This window comes from Stegostoma tigrinum, chromosome 38 (assembly GCF_030684315.1).
Source record: "Stegostoma tigrinum isolate sSteTig4 chromosome 38, sSteTig4.hap1, whole genome shotgun sequence".
Lineage (NCBI taxonomy): Eukaryota > Metazoa > Chordata > Chondrichthyes > Orectolobiformes > Stegostomatidae > Stegostoma > Stegostoma tigrinum.
Genome location: NC_081391.1, coordinates 21,568,287 through 21,591,399, shown reverse-complemented (window position 1 = coordinate 21,591,399; position 23,113 = coordinate 21,568,287). Strand labels below are relative to the sequence as shown.

General features: G+C 43.9%; 1 protein-coding gene across 3 annotated transcripts in view; it reads left to right on the top strand.

The window, feature by feature from the left end:
* LOC125447281 (ferritin, heavy subunit-like) overlaps nucleotides 1–23,113 on the top strand; it is a 25,948-nt gene extending 2,835 nt beyond the window's left edge. Inside the window, exons 1-5 of one of the 3 annotated variants that reach the window (XM_048521582.2) lie at nucleotides 143–400; nucleotides 10,677–11,147; nucleotides 16,407–16,553; nucleotides 18,988–19,113; nucleotides 20,519–23,113. In XM_048521582.2, the coding sequence (XP_048377539.1) occupies nucleotides 11,046–11,147; nucleotides 16,407–16,553; nucleotides 18,988–19,113; nucleotides 20,519–20,671 (528 nt within the window). In that variant the 5' untranslated portion in view covers nucleotides 143–400; nucleotides 10,677–11,045 and the 3' untranslated portion in view covers nucleotides 20,672–23,113. Of the gene's footprint in view, nucleotides 1–142; nucleotides 401–8,895; nucleotides 8,982–10,676; nucleotides 11,148–16,406; nucleotides 16,554–18,987; nucleotides 19,114–20,518 lie in introns of those variants that run through there. The other 2 variants (XM_048521584.2, XM_048521583.2) reach the window with 2 other exon arrangements.

The window sequence follows — 23,113 nt, the reverse complement described above, 5'->3', positions numbered from 1 at the left end:
AGCGCCCGGGCCGGGAACTCGCACGCCGGGTCCGCTGCCGCTGATTGGCTCTAAAGGGCGGAGCGTCGCGCGCAGCCCAACCGCCGTGTTGGGGGAAGGGGCGGTGCCATGTGGCCGCCATCTTGAGCGTGGCGTGTCCGTTGCCCGCCATTTCGAGCAGCATCAGGGCGGGGTCGGCTCCGTTGGTCTGCCATCTTGAGTGTGGCACTGACCCTTGTTTTACATCAAAAACAGGAATTGCTGGTGAAAATTCAGCGGAGGGAAACAAAGCTTTCGCGTCAAATCGATTTGGACTCTTTTAGAACTGGAAAGGAGCGGAAAATGGTGTTTTCGATGCCGCTGAGGGAAGTGGAGGTGGAGCAAGTGGAACAAATCATAAGGGAACCCAGAGCAAAAGACGGTGGGAGTGCCTGTGGTGGCAAAGGAGTGATAGAGATGTTAGATGGGTGTTAATTCACTGAGGACAGTAAGAACTGCAGATGCAGGAGTAAGAGCTGACAGAGATTGGAGCTGGAGGAACACAACAGGCCAGGCAGCATCAGGGCAGCAGGAAAACTGATGTTTCGGGTCATTTGTGAAGAAGGCTCCTGACCAGAAACGTCAACTGTCCTGCACCTGTGATGCTGTCTGGCCTGCTGTGTTCCTCCGGCTTCACGCTGTGTTATCAATGGCTGTCGATATTAGTCAAAAGGGATAATGGGTCTGCGCTGCTAAGAGCAGGCACAAACCAGCCAGGGCTGTGAGACAGCTCGCAGGATGTAAGAAACATGGAGAACAGAGATCTTAGTTGTAATAACTCAGGAAACTTGACTGGAAAGCAATATCATTTACTGTTGAACCCCGAAATACAGCCACCACTCGTGGCAGGACATAGGCACGCCCCAACCCAAGACAGCATCTATCCCTGGGCCTCTTTATAAAAAAAAATCAATCTGATCTGTGATAATAGGAACTGCAGATGCTGGAGAATCCAAGATAATAAAATGTGAGGCTGGATGAACACAGCAGGCCAAGCAGCATCTCAGGAGCACAAAAGCTGACGTTTCGGACCTAGACCCTTCATCAGAGAGGGGGATGGGGTGAGGGTTCTGGAATAAATAGGGAGAGAGGGGGAGGCGGACTGAAGATGGAGAGAAAAGAAGATAGGTGGAGAGGTAGGGAGGGGATAGGTCAGTCCAGGGAAGACGGACAGGTCAAGGAGGTGGGATGAGGTTAGTAGGTAGATGGGGGTGCAGCTTGGGGTGGGAGGAAGGGATGGGTGAGAGGAAGAACAGGTTAGGGAGGCAGAGACAGGTTGGACTGGTTTTGGGATGCAGTGGGTGGAGGGGAAGAGCTGGGCTGGTTGTGTGGTGCGGTGGGGGGAGGGGACGAACTGGGCTGGTTTAGGGATGCAGTAGGGGGAGGGGAGATTTTGAAACTGGTGAAGTCCACATTGATACCATTAGGCTGCAGGGTTCCCAGGCGGAATATGAGTTGCTGTTCCTGCAACCTTCGGGTGGCATCATTGTGGCACTGCAGGAGGCCCATGATGGACATGTCATCTAAAGAATGGGAGAGGGAGTGGAAATGGTTTGCGACTGGGAGGTGCAGTTGTTTATTGCGAACTGAGCGGAGGTGTTCTGCAAAGCGGTCTCCAAGCCTCCGCTTGGGTTCCCCAATGTAGAGGAAGGCACACCGGGTACAGTGCATGCAGTATACCACATTGGCAGATGTGCAGGTGAACCTCTGCTTAATGTGGAATGTCATCTTGGGGCCTGGGATAGGGGTGAGGGAGGAGGTGTGGGGGCAAGTGTAGCATTTCCTGCGGTTGCAGGGGAAGGTGCCGGGTGTGGTGGGGTTAGAGGGCAGTGTGGAGCGAACAAGGGAGTCACGGAGAGAGTGGTCTCTCCGGAAAGCACACAGGGGTGGGGATGGAAAAATGTCTTGGGTGGTGGGGTCGACACTTCCGCCATCTACAATCCGACCCCACCACCCAAGACATTTTTTCATCCCCACCCCTGTCTGCTTTCCGGAGAGACCACTCTCTCCGTGACTCCCTTGTTCGCTCCACACTGCCCTCTAACCCCACCACACCCGGCACCTTCCCCTGCAACCGCAGGAAATGCTACACTTGCCCCCACACCTCCTCCCTCACCCCTATCCCAGGCCCCAAGATGACATTCCACATTAAGCAGAGGTTCACCTGCACATCTGCCAATGTGGTATACTGCATGCACTGTACCCGGTGTGCCTTCCTCTACATTGGGGAACCCAAGCGGAGGCTTGGAGACCGCTTTGCAGAACACCTCCGCTCAGTTCGCAATAAACAACTGCACCTCCCAGTCGCAAACCATTTCCACTCCCTCTCCCATTCTTTAGATGACATGTCCATCATGGGCCTCCTGCAGTGCCACAATGATGCCACCCGAAGGTTGCAGGAACAGCAACTCATATTCCGCCTGGGAACCCTGCAGCCTAATGGTATCAATGTGGACTTCACCAGTTTCAAAATCTCCCCTTCCCCAACTGCATCCCTAAACCAGCCCAGTTCGCCCCCTCCCCCCACTGAACCACACAACCAGCCCAGCTCTTCCCCTCCACCCACTGCATCCCAAAACCAGTCCAACCTGTCTCTGCCTCCCTAACCTGTTCTTCCTCTCACCCATCCCTTCCTCCCACCCCAAGCCGCACCCCCATCTACCTACTAACCTCATCCCACCTCCTTGACCTGTCCGTCTTCCCTGGACTGACCTATCCCCTCCCTACCTCTCCACCTATCTTCTTTTCTCTCCATCTTCAGTCCGCCTCCCCCTCTCTCCCTATTTATTCCAGAACCCTCACCCCATCCCCCTCTCTGATGAAGGGTCTAGGTCCGAAACGTCAGCTTTTGTGCTCCTGAGATGCTGCTTGGCCTGCTGTGTTCATCCAGCCTCACATTTTATTATCTTCAATCTGATCTGTGATGTTTTTACACACCTCTGGAACAGGTCAGATTTGAACCCAGGCCTCCACAGATCACTGGTAGGGTCACTACCATTATACCAATAGGTCTCTCTAGGGCTGCATTCTTTCTCAACAACCTGTTCAAAGATGTTTTCTCAGCAACCTGCTCCTCTGATGCTGCCTGGCCTGTTGTGTACGTCCAGCTCCAATATCTGTTATCTCTTACTCCTGCATCAGTGGTCTTCTGATTCAGAGTTAGGGTACTACCATTGCTCTACAGGAGCTCATCTGGGACTTCCTTCCTTTATTTTTCCTTTGTTGAATATCCAGAAGTGCCCTTACACAAAGCAAAGCTCTTTTTCTGCCATGACTTCGGCCTTTTGAAAAAATATATCCGGAGATGTTATCACATGCAACCGAACAACATTCCCACTACCAAATCACCATAACCTTTTAAAAAACCATTTTGTGCCACGAATAAACCATCCACGTAGCTAATTAGAAGTTTATATACAAAGCCCAATTCGGGCAATGGACACCAAAATTGAAGGGAGTAGGGTGAGGTGGGGTGGTAGGGAGATTAGGGAGGTCTAAATTAAAATGGAGTTAGAGAGGAAAATAAAGCACTGTATGCCCATTTCACTCTAAAGGCATCAAGAAAAAGAAGGTCAGCGTCTTGTAGTGCAGTGGTAATGTCCCTATCTCTGGACAAAGAGACCCAGGTTCAACATCAACCTGTTGCAAAGGTGTGTAATTACATTTCTGAACAGTTTGGTTAGATATTTAAAACAAAATGTAAAGCAGACCTATTTGCCGACAATGAGCTTTGCTTGTAAATACTCAATTGGATACACAGGAGTTTTGTACTGGTTACTGATTATAATAAAAGTAAAGCAGACTCATAAAGTTCTTGTAGTGTCCGTACCTCTGAACCAGAAGGCATGGCTTCATGTGTAGCATATTCCAATGGTGGGTAATAACATCTCTGAACAGAAGACCTAGATCAATAAAAATTGGGGTGGCACGGTGGTTCAGCGGTTAGCACTGCAGCTTCACAGCGCCAGGGACCCGGGTTCGATTCCAGCCTCGGGTAACTGTCTGCGCGGAGTTTGCACGTTCTCCCCATGTCTGTGTGGGTTTCCTCTGGGTGCTCCAGTTTCCTCCCACAGTCCAAAGATGTGCAGGCTGGGTGGATTGGCCATGCTAAATTGTCCATAGTGTTCAGGGGTGTGTGGGTAATAGGGGGATGGATCTGGGTGGGATGCTTCAAGTGGCAGTGTGGACTTGTTGGGCTGAAGGGCCTGTTCCCACACTGTAGGGAATCTAATCTAATCAAAGTAAAAATTGATGTAGGTCTTCTGGGGAATGGTCACTGGACTGCAATGTTTAACTCTGATTTCTTTCCGCAGATGCTGCCAGACCTGCTTAACTTTTCCAGCAGCCTCTGATTTCCAACATCCATAGTTTTTTTTTGGTTTCCAGTGGTGTGGGTCTGTTTGTTTTTTTATTCAAATCAACCTGCTTAAAGATGTTATGACATGCCACTGCAATATGTTGGACTTGAAGCTGCGACTCCTGGCTCAAAAGTAGGAACACTACAAGAGCCTTTAGTGTCTGCTTTACTTGTTTTTACAACCAGTACCCACCACTAGTAAAAACATCTGTGCATGTAACTGAGTATTTAATAGCAAATCTTATTATAGGCAGACAGATTTGCTTTACTTTTTCTTAATTTAACATGTTTTCTGATTCAACCTGTTCAAAGACGTAATTACACATCTCTGGCACTAGTGGGACTTAAATTTGGGTCTCCTGGTCCAGGGGTAGAGACTCTACAATTTCACCACAAGAGGGTCCCACTCCCTGTCCTTTTGCTTTCCTTTTTCTGAGAAAAAGAAGACACCATTATGACTAGATTTTAATTTTTTTCTCTACCACCCTGTATGGCATGGGCCTACTTTACAAAAAGCAGAAAGGCAGAGAGCACGACCCCATCCATATCAATGGAACTGAGGTTGAGAGGGTGGAGAGCATCAAGTACCTTGGAGTGGTGATAACTGACAACCTGTCCCGGAATTCCCATGTAGATGCGACGGTCAAGAAGGCACAACAACATCTCTTCTTCCTCAGGTGGCTCAGGAAATTTGGTATATCAGTAAGGACCCTCAGTAACTTTTAGAGGTATACCATAGAAAGCATAGTGTCTGGGTGCATAACAGCCTGGTGTGACAACCGCTCTGCCCAGGACCGTAAGAAATACAGAGGTGGTGTGCACCACCCAGGCCATCACAGAAGCCAACCTTCCCTCCATGGACTCTATTTACATGGTTCGCTGCCACGGAAAGGCTGCCAACATCATCAAAGACCCATCCCACTGGTAATGATCTCCTACAACCTCTCCCGTTAGGCAGAAATTACAGAAGCCTGAACACACACACCAACAGGTTCAGGAACAGCTTCTTCCCAGCCGTTATCAGACCGATGAATGAACTCTCCAGCTTCAAATAACACTGATCTTGCGAATGTTGATCTTGCCCAGTGCAACGTAACATGTATGCCTCTGTCTCTAACTATGCATTTGATCTGTACATCGTGGTTTACCATGATCTGCTTGTATTTTTTGTAAACAAAGCTTTTCACAGTACTTTGGTATTCGTGACAGTACATCAATCAAAGGGTTCAGGTGATGACTTCCAGCTGGACAAGCCATTGCTTGTTACCCAACGATCACATGGTCACCAAGCTTCATGTGGAGATTAATTAGTGATTTCCCATGGGCCTTGTTGGGGTTATCACAACCTTAATATAGAACTCAAGTTGAGACCTAGGGGCTGTAAAATGCGTAAGGCACTTTGCCTGTCGCCAACTTTGCTCATTGAGGTATAGACTCATTTTCTCCTTTACACAGCTAACATTTACACCTCTTGACCATTTCTATCACTGCCTCACCTCCATCTCTATTACTCTCTCACCACCATTGGCACTCCCTTTGTCTGTTGCTCTGGGCACACTAACCATCAGTGCCAATTGTTTCTCCTCCCCCTCTATCAACAGCTAAATAGAGTCATAGATCTGTGCAGCATGAAATTGAAGTTGGTCTCTTCAGTCCAACTTGTCCATGCTGACCAGATATCCTGAATTAATCTAATCCCATTTGCTAGCATTTGACCCATATCCCTCTAAACCCTTCATATACATCTGGATGCCTTTTAAATGTTGCAATTGCACCAGCCTCCACCAGTTCCTCCAGCAGCTCATTCCAGACACGAACCACCCTCTGTGTGAAAAGTTGCCCCTTAGGTCCCTTTTAAACCTATCCCCTCTAACCTTAAACCTATGACCTCTAGTTTTGGACTCCCCTACCCTGGGGAAAAGACCTTGGCTTTTCATCCTATCCATGATGTTCATGATTTTATAAAAGTCAATAAGGTCACTCCTTAGCCTCTGACCCTCCAGGAAAAATAGCCCCAGCCTATTCAACCCCTCCCTACAGCTCAAACTCTCCAGCCCGGCAACATCCTTGTAAATCTTAACCACCACCTTCCAAAGAAGAGCTATACTGAACTTGCTACATTAACTCTGTTTCTGTCTCCACAAATGCCGAATTTCTGCAGGACTTTTTGATTTTTCTGATTTCCAGCATATGTTGTATTTTGCTTTCATACAATTGGAAAAGGGTGGGATTAGCTGATTTGCTCTGACAGATCGGAACTGGCATGCGTATATTTCCTTGAGTGCTGTAAACATGAGTCTGTAGCCTGCTTTAAAAAGATAGATCAGAGCTAGAGGTGTGGTATAACAATAATATAAAAGCAAAATACTGAAAATCGGAAATGAAATCAGGAAGTGCTGGAGAAACTGAGCACATCTGGCAGCATCTGTGGAGAGAATGCATATTTAACATTTCAGATCCAGGCAACCTTCCTCAGAACTATTTTAGAATGGGTTGATGTTTGATAACTGCGTGCGGATGGCACGGACCGAAGGGCCTCTTTTCATCGTGTACAGATTCTGACTTCATTGTGGATGCTGGAAATCTCAGCTAAAAACAGGAAGTGCTGGAGAAACTCAGCAGGTCAGTGTCATCTATGGAAGAAAGAAACAAAGCTGACATTTCCAGTCCAACATTCGCCTTCTTCAAAACCCCAGAGTAGTGTTGTACCATCTACAAGATGCATTGAAGAATTTTATCAAGCCTCCCGCATCATCTTCCAAAGCCATGACTTCTGTCACTTGAAGGACAAAGGCAGCAGATACATGGGATTAGAAACACCTGCAAGTTTCCCTCGAAGCCACTTACCATCCTGACTTGGAAATATATTGCTGTCCTTTAGTGTCACTGGATCAAAATCCTGCAACTGCTTTTCCAATAGCACTGTGGGTGTTCCCACACTCTAAGGACTGAAGCAGCTCAAGAAGGTGGCTCGCTACCAACTTCTCAAGGGGCAGTTAGGGATTCCCACATCCCTGAATGATTAAAAAGCATCATTACTTCCTTCTACCATTGTCTAATTCGATTGTATGACATAATCTCATGAAGATTGATAGACTAAGAACGGCGGATATTGTGAATCAAGAACAAAAACAAAGTTGCTGGCAAAGCTCAGCAGGTCTGGCAGCATCCGTAAAGGGAAAAAATACAGTTATCGTTTCGGGTCCAGTGATCCTTCCTCAGAAATGTTCTGAGGAAGGGTCACTGGACCCAGAATGTTTATTCTACTTTTTCCCTTCACAGATGCTGCCAGACCTGCTGAGCTTTCTCAGCAACTTTGTTTGCGATTAGTAGATTGCCTCAAATAGAATGGGATTTTATGTATGTTAAAGTTTTGAGTTCAATTTAACAAAGGAAATATTACTGAAAACAGAGGATTGCACTCTGGTGTTTATTTTTGTACTTTCCCTGTGCAATTCCACTGGATTCTCCCTATTTTGACAGAGTGGGTGTTCCTGCAAGCCTAATGGTAGGATAGGGTGTGTTGGCTGCTGGTTGGTTTACGAGCAGAGTGATGCTCACACTGTGGGTTCAGTTACTGTGTCAGCTGAGGTTATTGTGAAGGTCTCTCCTTCCCATCCCCTCTCCTCACCTGAGGCATGGTGACCCTCAGTTTAAACCACCACCTAATGAGTGAGCAGTGCTATGGACTGGTCAGACTATAGTGAATTTACCTTATACTTGATAGAATACTGAGTTTGTAAGACAAAAAAGAAAATAGAAGGTATGATGAAAATATACAGTCCATTCGTTGTCCAACACCTTATGCAGAGTCATATTATTGGTGCAGAGTGACCATTCAGCTCATCTTGTCTGTGCTAGTTCTTTGAACATCTCACTTTTGTGCCATTCTTCGCATCACATTGTCCATTTACAAATAACGGTTTCGGTCCCTCTTAAATTTAATTTGATCAGAAATTATACCAATTCAGCTTAATTCACCCTAGTGCCACTCCTCCCTCATGAAGTTTTCCTCTTTAGACAATGATCCAGTTCCCATTTTGATTGAAAACTGACAGGTGCAACAGAAGCTCAATGGTTCTGGTAGCATCCGTGGAGAAAAAAGCACAGTTAACATTTCCAGTCCAGTATGACTCCTTCATAAGTGTTCTGAGTTCCAAAAAACATCATACAGGACTTGAAACATTAACTCTCTTCCTGTTTCCAAAGATCTGCTGAGTTTCTTCAGCATTCTTCGTGTTTATTCTGAGTCTCCAGCATCTGCAGTCCTTTGCTTTTTCCCTGTTTTGAATGCCTTGTTTGAATCTGATCCACCACAGGCAGCTCATTTCTGATCAAAGCAGCTAACTGTTGAACAATGAAATTACAAGTGAAGAGCAAGAATAGGACATTTGGCCTCTCGAGCCTGCTCTACCATTCGTTATGATCATGGCTGATCTGACAGTGACCTCCACTCCTCATTGCTTCCTTTGCAAGCCCTCCCCCACCCCACCATACCATGCCCTGACACCACTGTTAGTCATGAATCTCACCATCTCTGACTTAAAATCATTTCACACAGGGGATGTTGAGTGTCTGGAATGGCCTGCCAGAGGTACTGGTGGAAGTGAGTACAATTTTGTCATTTAAGAATCATTTAGACACATACATGGATTGGATACGTGGGGAGGGATATGGACGAAACATAGACAAATGGGACAAGTTTAATTGTGAAAACTGGGTGGCATGGGCAAGTTGGGCCGAAAGATCTGTTTCAAAGCTACAGACTTCAATGACTCCTCCTCCATGGAAGAAAATTCCAGACTCATGACTGTCAGAGAGAAAAACATTCTCCACATTTCTGACTTAATTGGGAGACTTCATATTTTTAAACCGTGTTCCCTCGTTGTAGCCTCTCCCACAAGGAGAAACCTCCTTTGAGTCTCATATGCCTTTAGGACCTTCTATGTTTCAATAAGTTCCTTGAAAGTGTTGTTGCTGTTAGCCAGGGTGATGAAGAAGGTATTTGGTATGCTTGCCTTTGTTGGCCAGTGCCTTGAGAATAGGACTTGGAAGATCATCATGCAGTTGCACAGGATATTGGTTAGGCCATTTTTGGAATTGTGCATTCAATTTTGCTCTCCCTGCTGTAGGAAAGATGTCGCTAAACTTGAAAGGGCACAGAAAATATTTACAAGGAAATTGCTGGGGTTGGAGGATTTGAGTCAAGGGGAGAGGCTGAATAGACTGGGGCTATTTTCCTTGGAGATCGGAACCTTATAGAGGTTTATAAAATCATGAGGGGCATGGATAGGATGAATAGTGAAGGCCTTTTCCCAGGGGTGGGGAAGCCCAGAACTAAAAGGCATAGGTTTAAGTTGAGAGAAGAAAGATTTAAAAGGGACCCAAGGGGCAACATTTTCACTTAGAGGGTGGCACATGTATGGAGTGAGCTTCCAGAGAAAGTGGTGGAGGCTGGTACAATTACAACATTTAAAAGGCATCTGGTTGGGTATATGAATAGGAAGGGTTTAGAAGGATATGGGCCAAATGCTTGGAAGTGAGATTAGATTAATTTAGGATACCTCGTTCACATGGACAGGTGGCACCCTTGGATCTGTTTCCATGCCATATATCTCTATGACTCTAAGATCATCAACATCAAACATTAGAGGAAATTCCAGGAGGGCTGAACCCATTGGGATAGACAGACAGAGAAAAAGAAATTTAAAAAAAAATCGATCAACACCTGTTAGGATTACTGAGAGAAGACTGTCACACCCAAAATGTTTCCTTTTCCCTGCTGACTTCTCCAAAGATCGTTTTTAACCTAATATAAACGAAAAACAGAAGAACTAGGTGTCGGCCATTTAGCCACTCTACAGGCTCCATCCCCGCCCCTTTAACTTGTCTGTCTCCTCTCCACCTATCTTCTCCTCTATCCATCTTCGATCCGCCTCCCCGTCTCTCCCTACTTATTTCGAAACCCTTTCCCCCTACCCCCTCTCTGATGAAGGGTCTAGGCTCGAAACGTCAGCTTTTGTGCTCCTAAGATGCTGCTTGGCCTGCTGTGTTCATCCAGCTTTACACCTTGTTATCTCTGAGCCTCCTATATGATTAATACGATCATGGCTGATCTCGTCTTGGGCTCCAACCCACTTTCCTGTTCTCCATAATCTTTTAAATAACTACTAATTAAAAATCTGTCTATCTTATCCCTAAATTTACTCTGTGTCTTGGCACCCAGCCCGAGAGAAGTCATTCCCCTTGTCTCTGTTTTAAATCTGCCACCCCTTATCCTAAAACTGACCTCTCGTTCCAGATTGGCCCACATGTGGAAACTTCCTCTCGGAGGGAAAGCTCTGAAATTCTCCTGTCGGAAATCTTCCAGATGCAGGCTAAACAACCAGGACAAAGTCAGGAAGGTGCCAAGCGAATTGTCAATCCTTGCCAAATCTCAGGCCATCTCCTGCTGTTCACGCCTGAGCTGCTTTATTAGTTGGAAGATCTGTCACTCATTAAGCATGTAGCAACTTGAAGGGAGAGTGGGTTGTGCCTGAGTAACAATATAAATTCAGAGGCACCTGCGAAATATTTTCAGACTGCCAACTTTGAGTGCCTGGTAGCAGCAGCTATTCCTGAGTCTATATCACTTCGGGCAATTTGAGCCTGTATTGAAGACCTGTTCAGCATGGACCATAACATACGCCTGAATTATCACAAGGACTGTGAGAGTGCTGTCAATCGCATGATCAACATGGAACTCTATGCTTCCTACGTTTACCTCTCCATGGTGAGTTTTGTATCTGAAGCAAATTTCAAACCTGTCGGGGTGCTAGTGATTTCATGTTGGTCTTTTCAAAATGCGCCTTCCTCTTGGAGGATCAGTGGCAACTTGCACAGAAAGCAATTTTTAAAAAAAATTTCCTGAACTTAAGTTAATTCCTTCTCCCAATCTTTTGCATGAAGTGACTGAGTTTACTGAACATTTGTTGCACTGTCATAATTCTAAGCTGAATAACTAAGATGGGGATGGGTGTCCGCATGTACGGGTCATAAAGATTGATACTCTGCATTTTTAACTTGTTCATTTTTCTAATTTATTCCTATGATCTATAATGCTGAGCTATTTCTTTACTAATTTTGTTTTGTTTTCTAAGAATTTGATCTGAAGCATCTGTATTTTTGTACCTAAGATGGTGCAGTGATGCAGCAACTGTAAACTTTTTACTGTATTCACTTGAACATATGTGACAATCAAACGAATTCAATTTAATAATATTTACGAGCAGGACTTCCAATTATTAGGGATCTTTAACATGTATAGACTATATTCCCAGGTATGCAGTTTGACGTTGTGTTCAATGTGAGATAGTGTTAAGGAATATTGCATGTGTCCTATCTAACCTGTGCTCGTGTAACCCGTTAAAGTTTTTCTAAAACTCAAAAAACCTGGGAGCAGATGCCTTTCTCCGCATTTTTGGTGGAAGTGTAAATACGGATTAAAAAGTGTAGTATACCAACATTATGACGTGTATCTCATTAAAACTTCATAAAGCACCTCGGGAATCCAGTGGGAAAAGGTGCTACTCTGTCAAATCCTCATTTTTCTTTCTTGCCACATTGTATCCATAAATTTGTCCTTCATCATCATGACATACAGATAAAAATGCCCCTCTGCATTCAAAACCCTCGGTAAGGCAAAGTTAATGGTTCCAATGGTGGAATTCTGCAGCGTGTAATTTCAAACTCATCATTCAGTGCCACTAAATGTTATTGGGCACAATTTCCCAAATTCTTGAAAGGAAATGACTGACCAGAGAGAAACTGATTTCTGTTAATAGGTCATATCATGGTGTGAGCTGTTCACTTGTTCACATTGTGTGACCTTATAGCTCGAGTTCTCCATCTCTGGAACCATCCTGGTAAATCTCCTCTGCACCCTGTCAAAGACTGTCACACCCATGTCTTTCTAGATGGTGCATAATATTGTTCACTTGGCTGGATGTGTGGTTTGTGATGCTAAGTGATGCCGACCGACTGGGTTCAACTCCCACATTAGCTGGCAATATTGTGACATGAAGGATTCTCCTTCTCAAACTCTCCCCTTGCCTGAGGTGTGTTTAACCCTCAGGTTAAATCACCAGCAGCTGTCTGCCAGTTCATTAACAAGAGCAAATTCTGCCCCAAAATGATGAGATAACAAGGTGTAGAGTTGGATGAACACAGCAGTCCAAGCTGCATCAGAGGAGCGGGAGAGCTGAGATTTCTGAAGAAGGGTCTAGGTCCGAAACGTCAGCTTTCCTGCTACCCTGATGCTACTTGGCCTGCTGTGTTCATCCAGCTCTACACCTTGTTATCTTGGATTCTCCAGCATCAGCAGTCCCCACTACCTCTGTTCAATGATGAAACATTTTACCAGTTGCACTTAAAATCCAGTCATAATTCTGATGTAACGAATGTATAAACTAATCATAAATGCTGAACACGAGGCATCAAGGCAATACTGTGACTGTGTAGAGGTCAAAGTGAGGTAAAGAGTCCATTTTGTGATAGGAAGCGTCCATTCAGCCTGATATCTCTATGCTGGCTCTTGTAGAGCAGTACAATCATCCCTATTCCCCCGGCCTCACCTCATTGCCTTGCAAATTTCTTTCCATCCAATTTCCTTTGAAATCATTGATCATCTCCACTTGCACTTTGACCCTTCTCTCAGCAGCAATTTCAAGATCATTACACTTGATGCGTTAATAGAATTTTCCTTACAAACTATTGCCCAAAACTTTGAAATGTTTGTACTATCAGCTCATCAGAGTTTATATTGTCACCTACGTATAAGCCAGTCATAAACTTGTACAATGCTATTAAATCAATCTTGCAGCAATTCAATCCGTCATAAGTTGCCCAGGTATTTGTCATTATCTTCGCCATTGAAGGGGGAAAGCCTCAATGCTTGTACAGATACCTTGAATTTCTCAGACAGGCAGCTTTTCACTTATTGACAAACATGATTTGGGGCCTAACATTTGCTCAGAGCAGAGTTAAGATAGTTACAAGCAGTCTAAAAGCAGAGTCTAAGGCAGTCCTAACAAAAACAAAGTTGCTGGAAAAGCTCAGCAGGTCTGGCAGCATCTGTGAAGGAAAAAACAGAGTTAAAGTTTCGGGTCTGGTAACCCTTCCTCTGAGACAGTTCTGTCTGAGCTAATCATCTTATTTCCTTCGAAAAGCTACTGCCTCAAAGTCTCAATGTTAAATTCTACAACTTCTGAAATTGATTGTTCTCCATTTGTTGTACATTCTTGCCCCCCCATTCCCCCCACAGTCTTATTTATTGTTCATGTCATATTTATTCTGCTCTCAGTAGTTAGAGCCCTTCCTCTTCCTTTCAAACCTTAATACACACCCATTTACATCTCCCCATCTCTTTCTCCACCATTAGCAATCCTTTTGCACTGGGCCTCTGACTCTGTCAAAAATGTATTAAAAGAAGTTCCAACACCCAATAAGATTAAATTAGTTGTTTTTGACCAGCTCAGACTTCTCTGTGCTGCAGACCCCTATGACTCTACCAGCTTTCAGTTCTGAGAAAGAGTCATATTGGACTCAAAATGTTAACTCCGTTTCTCTCGGCGTAAATGTTGCCAGACTTGATGAGTTTATCCAGCATGTTCTCTGTTCGCTCCAACTCACTTGGGAACTTGGTTTTGGGAACCATCTCTTGGCCTTTATTAAACCAAAGCAGGAAATCTGAAACCAAAACAGAAATTGCTGGAGATCTTTAGATGGGTATATGAATAGAAAGGGATTAGAGGGATATGGGCCAAATGCTGGCAAACGGGACTAGATGAATTTAGGATATCTGGTTGGCATGGATTGGACCGAAGAGTCTGTTTCCATGCTGTACAACTCTATGACTCTATAAGAAGGGTCACGGGACCTGAAATGAATACTCTGCTTTCTCTCCACAGATGCAGCCAGGCATGCTGAGTTTCTCTGGCAATTTCTGTCTCAGCGTTCATTTTTGACTGTCCTAAATCTGTTGAATTGACTGTCCTAAATCACCTAAAGTTTCAACTGTCAAAAAGCAAACTGAAGACTGATATTTAATCTTCGCTAATGGCTATTATATTACAGTTGAATGGAAATGCCTTGTTATTAATGAGATCAGGCATATGTTTATTGCATGATTTCCCAAGAAAATGAATAGGCATGGGTGTGTATTAGTGCATTGAGAACAATGGATTGATTCTAATGAAATGATAACAGATTATGAGCCTCAGTAAACTGAAGAGAGCTGAGGCATTTCTCTTCCAATGTGTGTTAATAACTGACGGCCATTAAAACTGACACACTACTGAAATAAGACAACAAAATGTGAGGCTGGATGAACACAGCAGGCCAAGCAGCATCTCAGGAACACAAAAGGATTCTCCAGCATCTGCAGTTCCCATTATCTCTGATACTATTTTAACCTCACTGCGAAGCCTCTTCCAGGGATGCCTAACCTGAAGAAGTTACCCTCCTCCCTCCGGACCAACCTCAGGGAATCTCTCTCCCATTGCAACTCTCTTGTAATCTCTGCGGCCTTGAAACTAGCTTTTGTGCTCCTGAGATGCTGCTTGACCTGCTGTGTTCATCCAGCCTCACATTTTGTTGTCTTGGATTCTCCAGCATCCGCAGTTCCCATTATCTCTGACACTACTGAAATAATCCTGATTCTAAAGATAGTGGGAATTGCTGATGCTGGAGAATCTGAGATAACAGGGTGTGGAGCTGGATGAACACAGCAGGCAAAGCAGCATCAGAGGAGCACAAAAGCCGATGTTTCGGGCCTAGACCCTTCTTCAGAAATAAGGTCCAGAGCTGAAACATCAGCCTTCCTGCTCCTCCGATGCTGCTTGGCCTGCTGCGTTCATCCAGATCTACACCTTGTTATCTCTGATTCTAAAGAGTTTTTTTTTTGCGATTAAGGCACAACCTGAGGGAAACAGCATCTTCTTTTGCTGATTTCTTAATACAAAAGAAGTACAGTTTGACACAATGACAATGAAAATTTGAGAAATTATTTTCTCACTCAGAGTGCGGTGGATAGTGGGGGGAGGGAGGGAGGGAGGGACAGAGGTGTGAGTTGGTGGGGTAGTCTGGGGGAAAAGTCTGGGATATACGCCCCAGAGGGTAGTTGAGATGAGGAACCTCAACCTTTAAAAATGAGCACTTGAAGCATCACAACATTTGAGGCTCTGAGCCATGTGTAGAAAGTGGGACCAGTTCAGATTTGGTCTATTTTTGACAGTGCAGACTCAATAGTCTGAAGAGCCTCTTCAATACTATATAATTTGGTGAATCTATGATAATACGGTAAGGATTATGTGATTGTATCAGAACAAAGGGATGGTAGCATTGTTGTAAATATTATTGGACTAAGAATCCAAAGACCTAAATCAGTGGCCAGAGACATGAGAATCAGGTCAAAATAGACTGGAATAACTATAAGGTTATAAGGTAGCTATACATTTCTAGCAGTACAGACTTGATGGGCTGAAGAGCCTTTTCTGGACTGTATGATTTTGTGATTCTATGGTTCTATGAGGACAAGTACCATCACAGCAGTTGGTGGAATTTAACTTCAATTGATGAATAAATCCAAACTAAAATGCAATTTTCAGTAATAATGACCATCGAACTATTGAATTTGTAATTATTGAACTGTCAGGTTTGCTCCTGCCTCTCAAGAGAAAGAAATGAGTTGAATTCTTCATGTCTTGGCCTACAGGTAACTGCAGCCCCACCACAACACGATTGACTCTTAATTCTCCTTTGACACCACATGGACAGCAGTGGTTCAAGTAGACAGCTTACCACCACCTTCTCAAGGGGCAAATGGGAATGGGCAATAAATGCTGGTCTTTCCTAGTGACATACATACCCTAAGAGTGAATAAATCAGAATCCTTCTGTATCTTTTTCATTCAGGCAAGCGGACAATCTGTCTTCAGAAATCCGTTTGATTGATTTCTCTTTTATTTCACCTCACCCTGTCCCCTATTTTGCAGTCCTATTACTTTGACCAAGGACCTGTGGCCCTGGACAACTTTATGAGGTTCTTCAAGAAGCAGTCAGACAAGGAACGCGAACAAGCAGAGAATCTGATGAAATTCCAGAATCAACGAGGGGGCCGAATCACCCTGCAAGATATCAAGGTTAGTTTGTTGAAAGCAACTAATAGGAGCAGTTCTGTCATGTGACAAATGTTGCGAACATTGTCTAACTAAATGTCGCTGATAAAGGAGAGACTCTGTTGAAATTTTACACTTTACATTCATCAGGACAGATGCAAGAATGCTAGTTTTCAAAGAGAATAACTTTTGCTGAATGAGACAAAGGTACTGATTAGTTGGCAAATGAACTCTTATTGCTTAAGACATTGACATTGACAATGCACTGGGGAACCATTGTCCCGTATACTTTTGCTTAATTGTAAAAGGCATATTACCTGGGTGTATTTTTTCTGTTTGCAGAGAGTGGGGCCCTGTGTTTAAATTTTATAATTGGCATTCTTGCATCAGCCCTGAACCAGTGCAAGAACGTGGCCTCTTCTGGAGCACAGTGTACAGTTCTAGTCGCCCTGCTATAGGAAAGATATTATTAAATTGGAGAGGGTTCAGCAAAAAATTTACCAGGATGTTGCTGGGAATGGAGGGTTTGAGTTATAAAAATAGGCTGGGATTTTTTTTCGCTGGAGCGTAGGAGGTTGAGGGTGACCTTATAGAGGTTGATAAAATCACAAGGAGGATAGATAAGGTGACTATTAACGGTCTCTTCCCTGAAGTGGGGGAGTTCAAAACAAGGGGGCATTTTCTAAGGCATGAAGAGAAAGTTTTAGAAAGGAAATGAGGGGCAACCTTATACACAGGGAATGGTTCCTGTGTGCAATGAACTGCCAGAGGAAGTGGTGGATGTAGGTACAGTTACAGCAATTAAAAGACATTTGGATAAGTAAATGAATAGGAACAGTTTGGAGGAAAATGGACCAAATCAAGCAAGTGGGACTAGTTTAATTTAGGAACATAATTGGTGTGGCCTGAAGGGTGGCGATTATGGGCTTCAGGTCGGTATGATGGGTATGACAGGTCGGCACAACATCGAGGGCCGAAGGGCCTGTACTGTGCTGTAATGTTCTATATGATTCTATAACCCATCCTGTTTTACACACAACTCTGGAAGAATTCTTGAACAAATCTGTTCTCTGTTTACTCCTCCATAATTATGAGAAGGGATCATCACGCCGAGCCAGATAGAATGCTCTTCTGAGATTAGGACATTAACATGTTGGTGTAACAGCAGCTCTGTGTTGTTTCTCATAGCCTTATTCTCTACTGTAATTCAACCCTGAAGCTCCATATTAACTCTGCTTCCCCTCAGAGCACATGCTACTAGAGATGTTTGTGTCCAATTAGCATCAAAGTGAGAAAGGAAAATAGAATTATAAATAAGGCATGCAGCCCCTGTTCTGCCACTTAATGAGATCATAGTTGATCTGTGGTGTAATGCCATGTTCCCAGCTTTAGCCCATATTCCTTAACACCCTTGCTTAACAAAGAAGCCTTCCTTCTCATGGTAGCAAGAACTGCTGATGCTGGAGCTGGAGATAACACAGTGTAGAGCTGGAGGAACACAGCAGGCAGGCAGCATCAGAGGAGCAGGAAAGCATGTCGGGACGGATTTCTGAAGAAGGGTCCCAACCCAAAACGTCAATTGCCCTGCTCCTGCAGTGTTTCCTCAGCTCCACACTGTGTTATCTCTTTATTCTTGTGTTACTGCCTAAGGTGTCACCCTCAGCAGATTCGCTGACAATCAAAAAGCTTGCTGGAAAATTGGGTAAGATTCTGACATGAGAAATAGGAGCAGCAGTAGATTATTAAGCCCCTTGAGCCTGCCTATTATTCAAAACAATCTTGACTGATATAATCCTGGTCTCAAGTCCTACCTACTCCCTACAGCCTTGTAAACAAAAATATGACTCAGCCTTGAATATGTCATATGACCCTGTCTTCATCGCTGCCTAGGATAGAGAATTCCAAAATGTAAGTGAGCAGGTATTCTCCTCCATCTGTTGTCAGTGAAAGATTCCTCATTTGGAAATTGTGCCTCCTATTTCCAGATTCCCATTCAATTCACCCTGTCTCAGTGATAATGGGAACTGCAGATGCTGGAGAATCCAAGATAATAAAATGTGAGGCTGGATGAACACAGCAGGCCCAGCAGCATCTCAGGAGCACAAAAGCTGACGTTTCAGGCCTAGACCCTCTGATGAAGGGTCTAGGCCGGAAACGTCAGCTTTTGTGCTCCTGAGATGCTGCTGGGCCTGCTGTGTTCATCCAGCCTCACATTTTATTATCTTCAATTCACCCTGTCTATTTGTTTCATGAGCATTGTTTCAATAACATCACTTCTCATTCTTCTAAACTCCAAAATGCACTGGTCCAAAATGCTCAATTTTTCCTCATAAGACAACCCTTTCATCTCAGGGAATCGATGTTGTGAAGACTAACTGGACAGCCAGATTCCATGGATTCCCCCTGCTTTCATTGTCCACCCTGATTATCACTAACCAGGCTACACTTTTCCCTCCAGAGACCTGAACAAGATGACTGGGACAGTGGTCTGCAGGCAATGCAGTGCGCTCTGCAGTTGGAGAAGAACATTAACCAAACCCTACTGGAGCTGTACAAACTGTCCAAGGATAGAAGTGACCCTCATGTATGTATTCAATAAAATATTCTGTAACCTAAATTTGTTGGGTTTTGGGTATTCAACTTGTAACATATTGGCAGAGAGAGATTGAGACATTTTTTTCACCCAGAATTGATATTGCGACCATCTCTGAAAACAATGTTAATGTGAATGGTCAGGAAATCGAAATGCTGTAAGTTTGCCACTTGGAATGGTTCTGCATTTTCTTGTGAGTTTGGCTGCTCCTACAGGCACATGAGTTTTTACAACTGGATATTAACTTGAGGTTGTTCCACCCTCTTCAGCTTGCTGCTACATTCAGAAATGACAACTCAATCCTTTTACACAAAGGGATTCAGAATTACTTGCAGACTTGCCAATTATGGCCCTTTTAATGGTGACTACAATGTTCTAGATCACTCAGATTTTGGGAGGAAGACATGTCTTGGTAGATGCCGATAGTTTGTGCAACAAAGGATTCACCAGAATAATCCCCAAGGTGGCCAGATTGTTACATGAGGAGCCCATGCTGTCTACAGTTTAGAGAATGAGAGGTGATCTCATGGAAGAAAGCAGAGTTCTTACAGGTATAAGCAGGAAGGAGATTTCCTCTGGCTGGAGAGTGGGAATCTAGAATCAGGGGACAGAGCCCCAGACTAAAAAGCCTCTTAGGACATTTGGGACTGATAGAATATGAGTTTCTCTACACACAAGGTGATGGAATGTTCTCAATCTGAGGGCTGTAGAGTCAAGCCATCGGAGATCTATAAACCTAACAATCCTTAAGACATGAAGTGCGGTAAGGATACTGTGGCTAAAGGGTGTTGAGGTAGAAGATTAACAATGATGTAGTTGAGGGAAGAGCAGAGCATGCACAAAGGGCTGAATGGCTTACTTCTGCTCCTGTTTTCTACATTCCTGTGAACTTACAATTGAGTAGAACAAGAGGTTTAGAGAAGATTTGAGGAAAGCCTTTGTCACCCAGAGGGCTGTGAGGGTCTAGAATGCACTGCCTGGGTAGTTGAGGCAGAAAACCTTTATAAGGAACTTGGAAGAGCACTTGAAGTGTCATACCATTCACGGTAATGGATCCTAGTATGGAAAAATAGGACTAGTACAGCTGGCAGTGCTTCTTTCTGCACAGACTCAGTGGGCCAAAGGGCCTCTTCTGTATTGTACGATCCTAAGGTGAGAGAGTGGACTTGGTGTAGTAGTCTGTCATGACTGCATCGTTAGGTGAGGAACAGATTCAGGTGAATAATTTATTGATTATTCCTTCATATTTTTCTTTCATTTTCCTTCACTAAAAACAGAGACCGCAGAAAAAATTGGACAACCTGCCCATGCCTAAACTGTTGGGTTTGTGTTAACTTTCAAAAGCAGTCCATATTTTGTGCTTAGTAAACAGTGGATACATTTCATTCTCTTCCAGTTGTCTAACTTTCTGGAGACCCACTACTTGGAGAAGCAAGTCAAGACCATCAAGAAACTTGGCGACCACATCACCAACCTGCATCGCTTAGGTGCCCCTCAGAATAGCATGGCTGAGTATCTGTTCAACAAGCACACTTTGGGAGCAGAGTAGACAATGGAAACACCAGTCTCCAATACCCTCCAACTCTTGAAAGCGATGGTATCTACTTCTCAAAAAAAATCCCCGGAGCTTGAATAAATATTGTTTCACTCTAGAATTTGTTTGTTATCCATTAGAAAACTGCCCACTGTTTATCAATTTAGTTTAGCGGCTAACATTGCTGGATTGCAAGCACTGTGCATAATTCCCTTCATTGAATAATTAGGCCAGAAAAGCCCTCATCCCATTAACGAATAAAAAAAATCCTAGGCAGTAGAGTGAACAAATTCCTGACTTTGACTGAATAAGTAATTGAGAATAATAACTCACTTTTTGGAGTAGCAAGAGACCATGTAATCCCTCCAGTGTTCTCTGCCAGTCATAGAGTTATAGAAACATACAGCATGGAAACAGACCCTTCAGTCCAACTTGTCCATGTCGACCAGATATCCTAAATTAATCTAGTTCCATTTGCCAGCATTTGACCCATATCCCTCTAAACCCTTCCTGTTCATCTATCCATCCAGATGCCTTTTAAAAGCTGTAACTGTACCAGCCTCCACCACTTCCTCTGGCAGCTCATCCCATACACGCATCACCCTCTGTGTGAAAATGTTGTCCCTCTGGTCCTCTTTATATCTTTCCCCTCTCACTTTAGTTTTGGACTTCCCTATACTGCAAATAAGACCTTGGCTATTCACTTTATCCATGCACCTCATGATTTTATAAACATCTAAAAGGTCATGCCTCAGCCCCCGACGCTTCAGGGAAAATAGCCAATGTGATTATGGCTGAATCTTCTACCTTCACTCCATTTTCCAGGTGTTGTCCAAATCTCCTGGATTCCCTCAGTGTCCAAGACTTCATCAATATCAATCTCAAATGTATACGGTGACTGAGTTTCCATAGCCCGCAGTTATAGCTAAAACTGAAGGTGCATACATGCAGCTGCTCCCTCAAAACCTTACCTGGTGTCAAGGACAAAACTGCCAGCTGTTGCCTCCTGAATGAGTCAATGAATCAGCTCATCCTTTGTCGTCCTATCCTACTATATCAGAATTAAATCAAAATTGTTTTTTAAAGCATAGAATTTGAGTACTGGTGAAGAAAAGACTCTTGACAAAGCTTTTCATCTTTTACTCAGCAGGGCAATTCGCAAAGATACCAATTTAAAGGGGAAAACCAACAAAAGGAGAATGCTGATTATTTGGCAAGTTAACTGCGATGGATAGAGGTGTTGCTATGGGGAATGCACTAGTTAATGTGATTGGCAGTTAACAACCAGGCTTCGTTTGACTTTTACACCAAAATAGGTGACAACTCTTTGCAAATTCAAATCTGAGTGACCAATCAGATGCAACCTGCCTGGTTCAAAATTTAAACAGAGCCTGGCAGTTAACCCCCAGTCATCATTAACCAGGATGTGGAGACAACAGTGTTGGACTGCGGTGGACAAAGTCAGAGGTCACATGACACCAGGTTTTAGTTCAACAGGTTTACTTGAAATCACAAGCTTTCAAAGCCCTCTATCAATAAACGTCCACTTGCCAACCAATTAGTAATCTCTTCTCACACAGCAAAAATGTTGATTTTCCTTTCAAATTCGTATTTCTTGCAAATTGTCCTGTTGAGTGCAAGATACAAAGCATTGAGAAAATGTATCCTTTTGCAGCAACCAATAAAAATTGTAACACAGCCACAGACCTTCAACTGAGATTGAGAATCTCCAGCAGAATCCAGACTCTACTCCCCTTTCTCTCCCACCACCACCCCCCACCCCTCAAGTGATTTCCAGGGATCTGGGGCAGCTCCATTTCTGCAGTACAAGCTTAAGTTGGTAACTTATCAAATTAGCACTGTGGAAATCAGCTGACGTGCAGGACCCAATTCTGAGCATGCCTTGTAAATTAAGCAATTGGAAATTGCGCTCCTGCTTTTATGCAGTTTTATCAATCCAGATTGTTCGAGAACTATGTAAAATTGGAATGTCAGTTTTGTGAGAAATCCCTAACCTTTCAATCACTGATGGAGCACTCTGCCATTGCATGTAATTCAATACTTAGTCAATAAAACCAGATCATGCACAATGTTGTTATAGAATTCTATCGCTGTAAATGGTCTTGGCTTAATTGTCTCTCAGTGGCTTGATAAGGTAGAATTTCTCCCAGGTGAAATTTCACTGCGATTACTTAACACTCTCATGAATCATAGCATTGTACATGACTTTAACAAATTTGTTTAACCTGTGAAATAGGGGACCGTCTCTGATGGATCATGGGATTGAAGTGATATGGGGGAAATCGGGTGGGAATGTGGAATTGAAGCCCAAGACCAGCCATGATCATATTAGATGGTGGAGTAGGCTTGTTGGGCTGAATGGTCTCCAGCTGCATATTTTATCCCATGACTGTAAGCTGCATGGTACAAGGTGCAAGCAAGTGGAGATCACATACA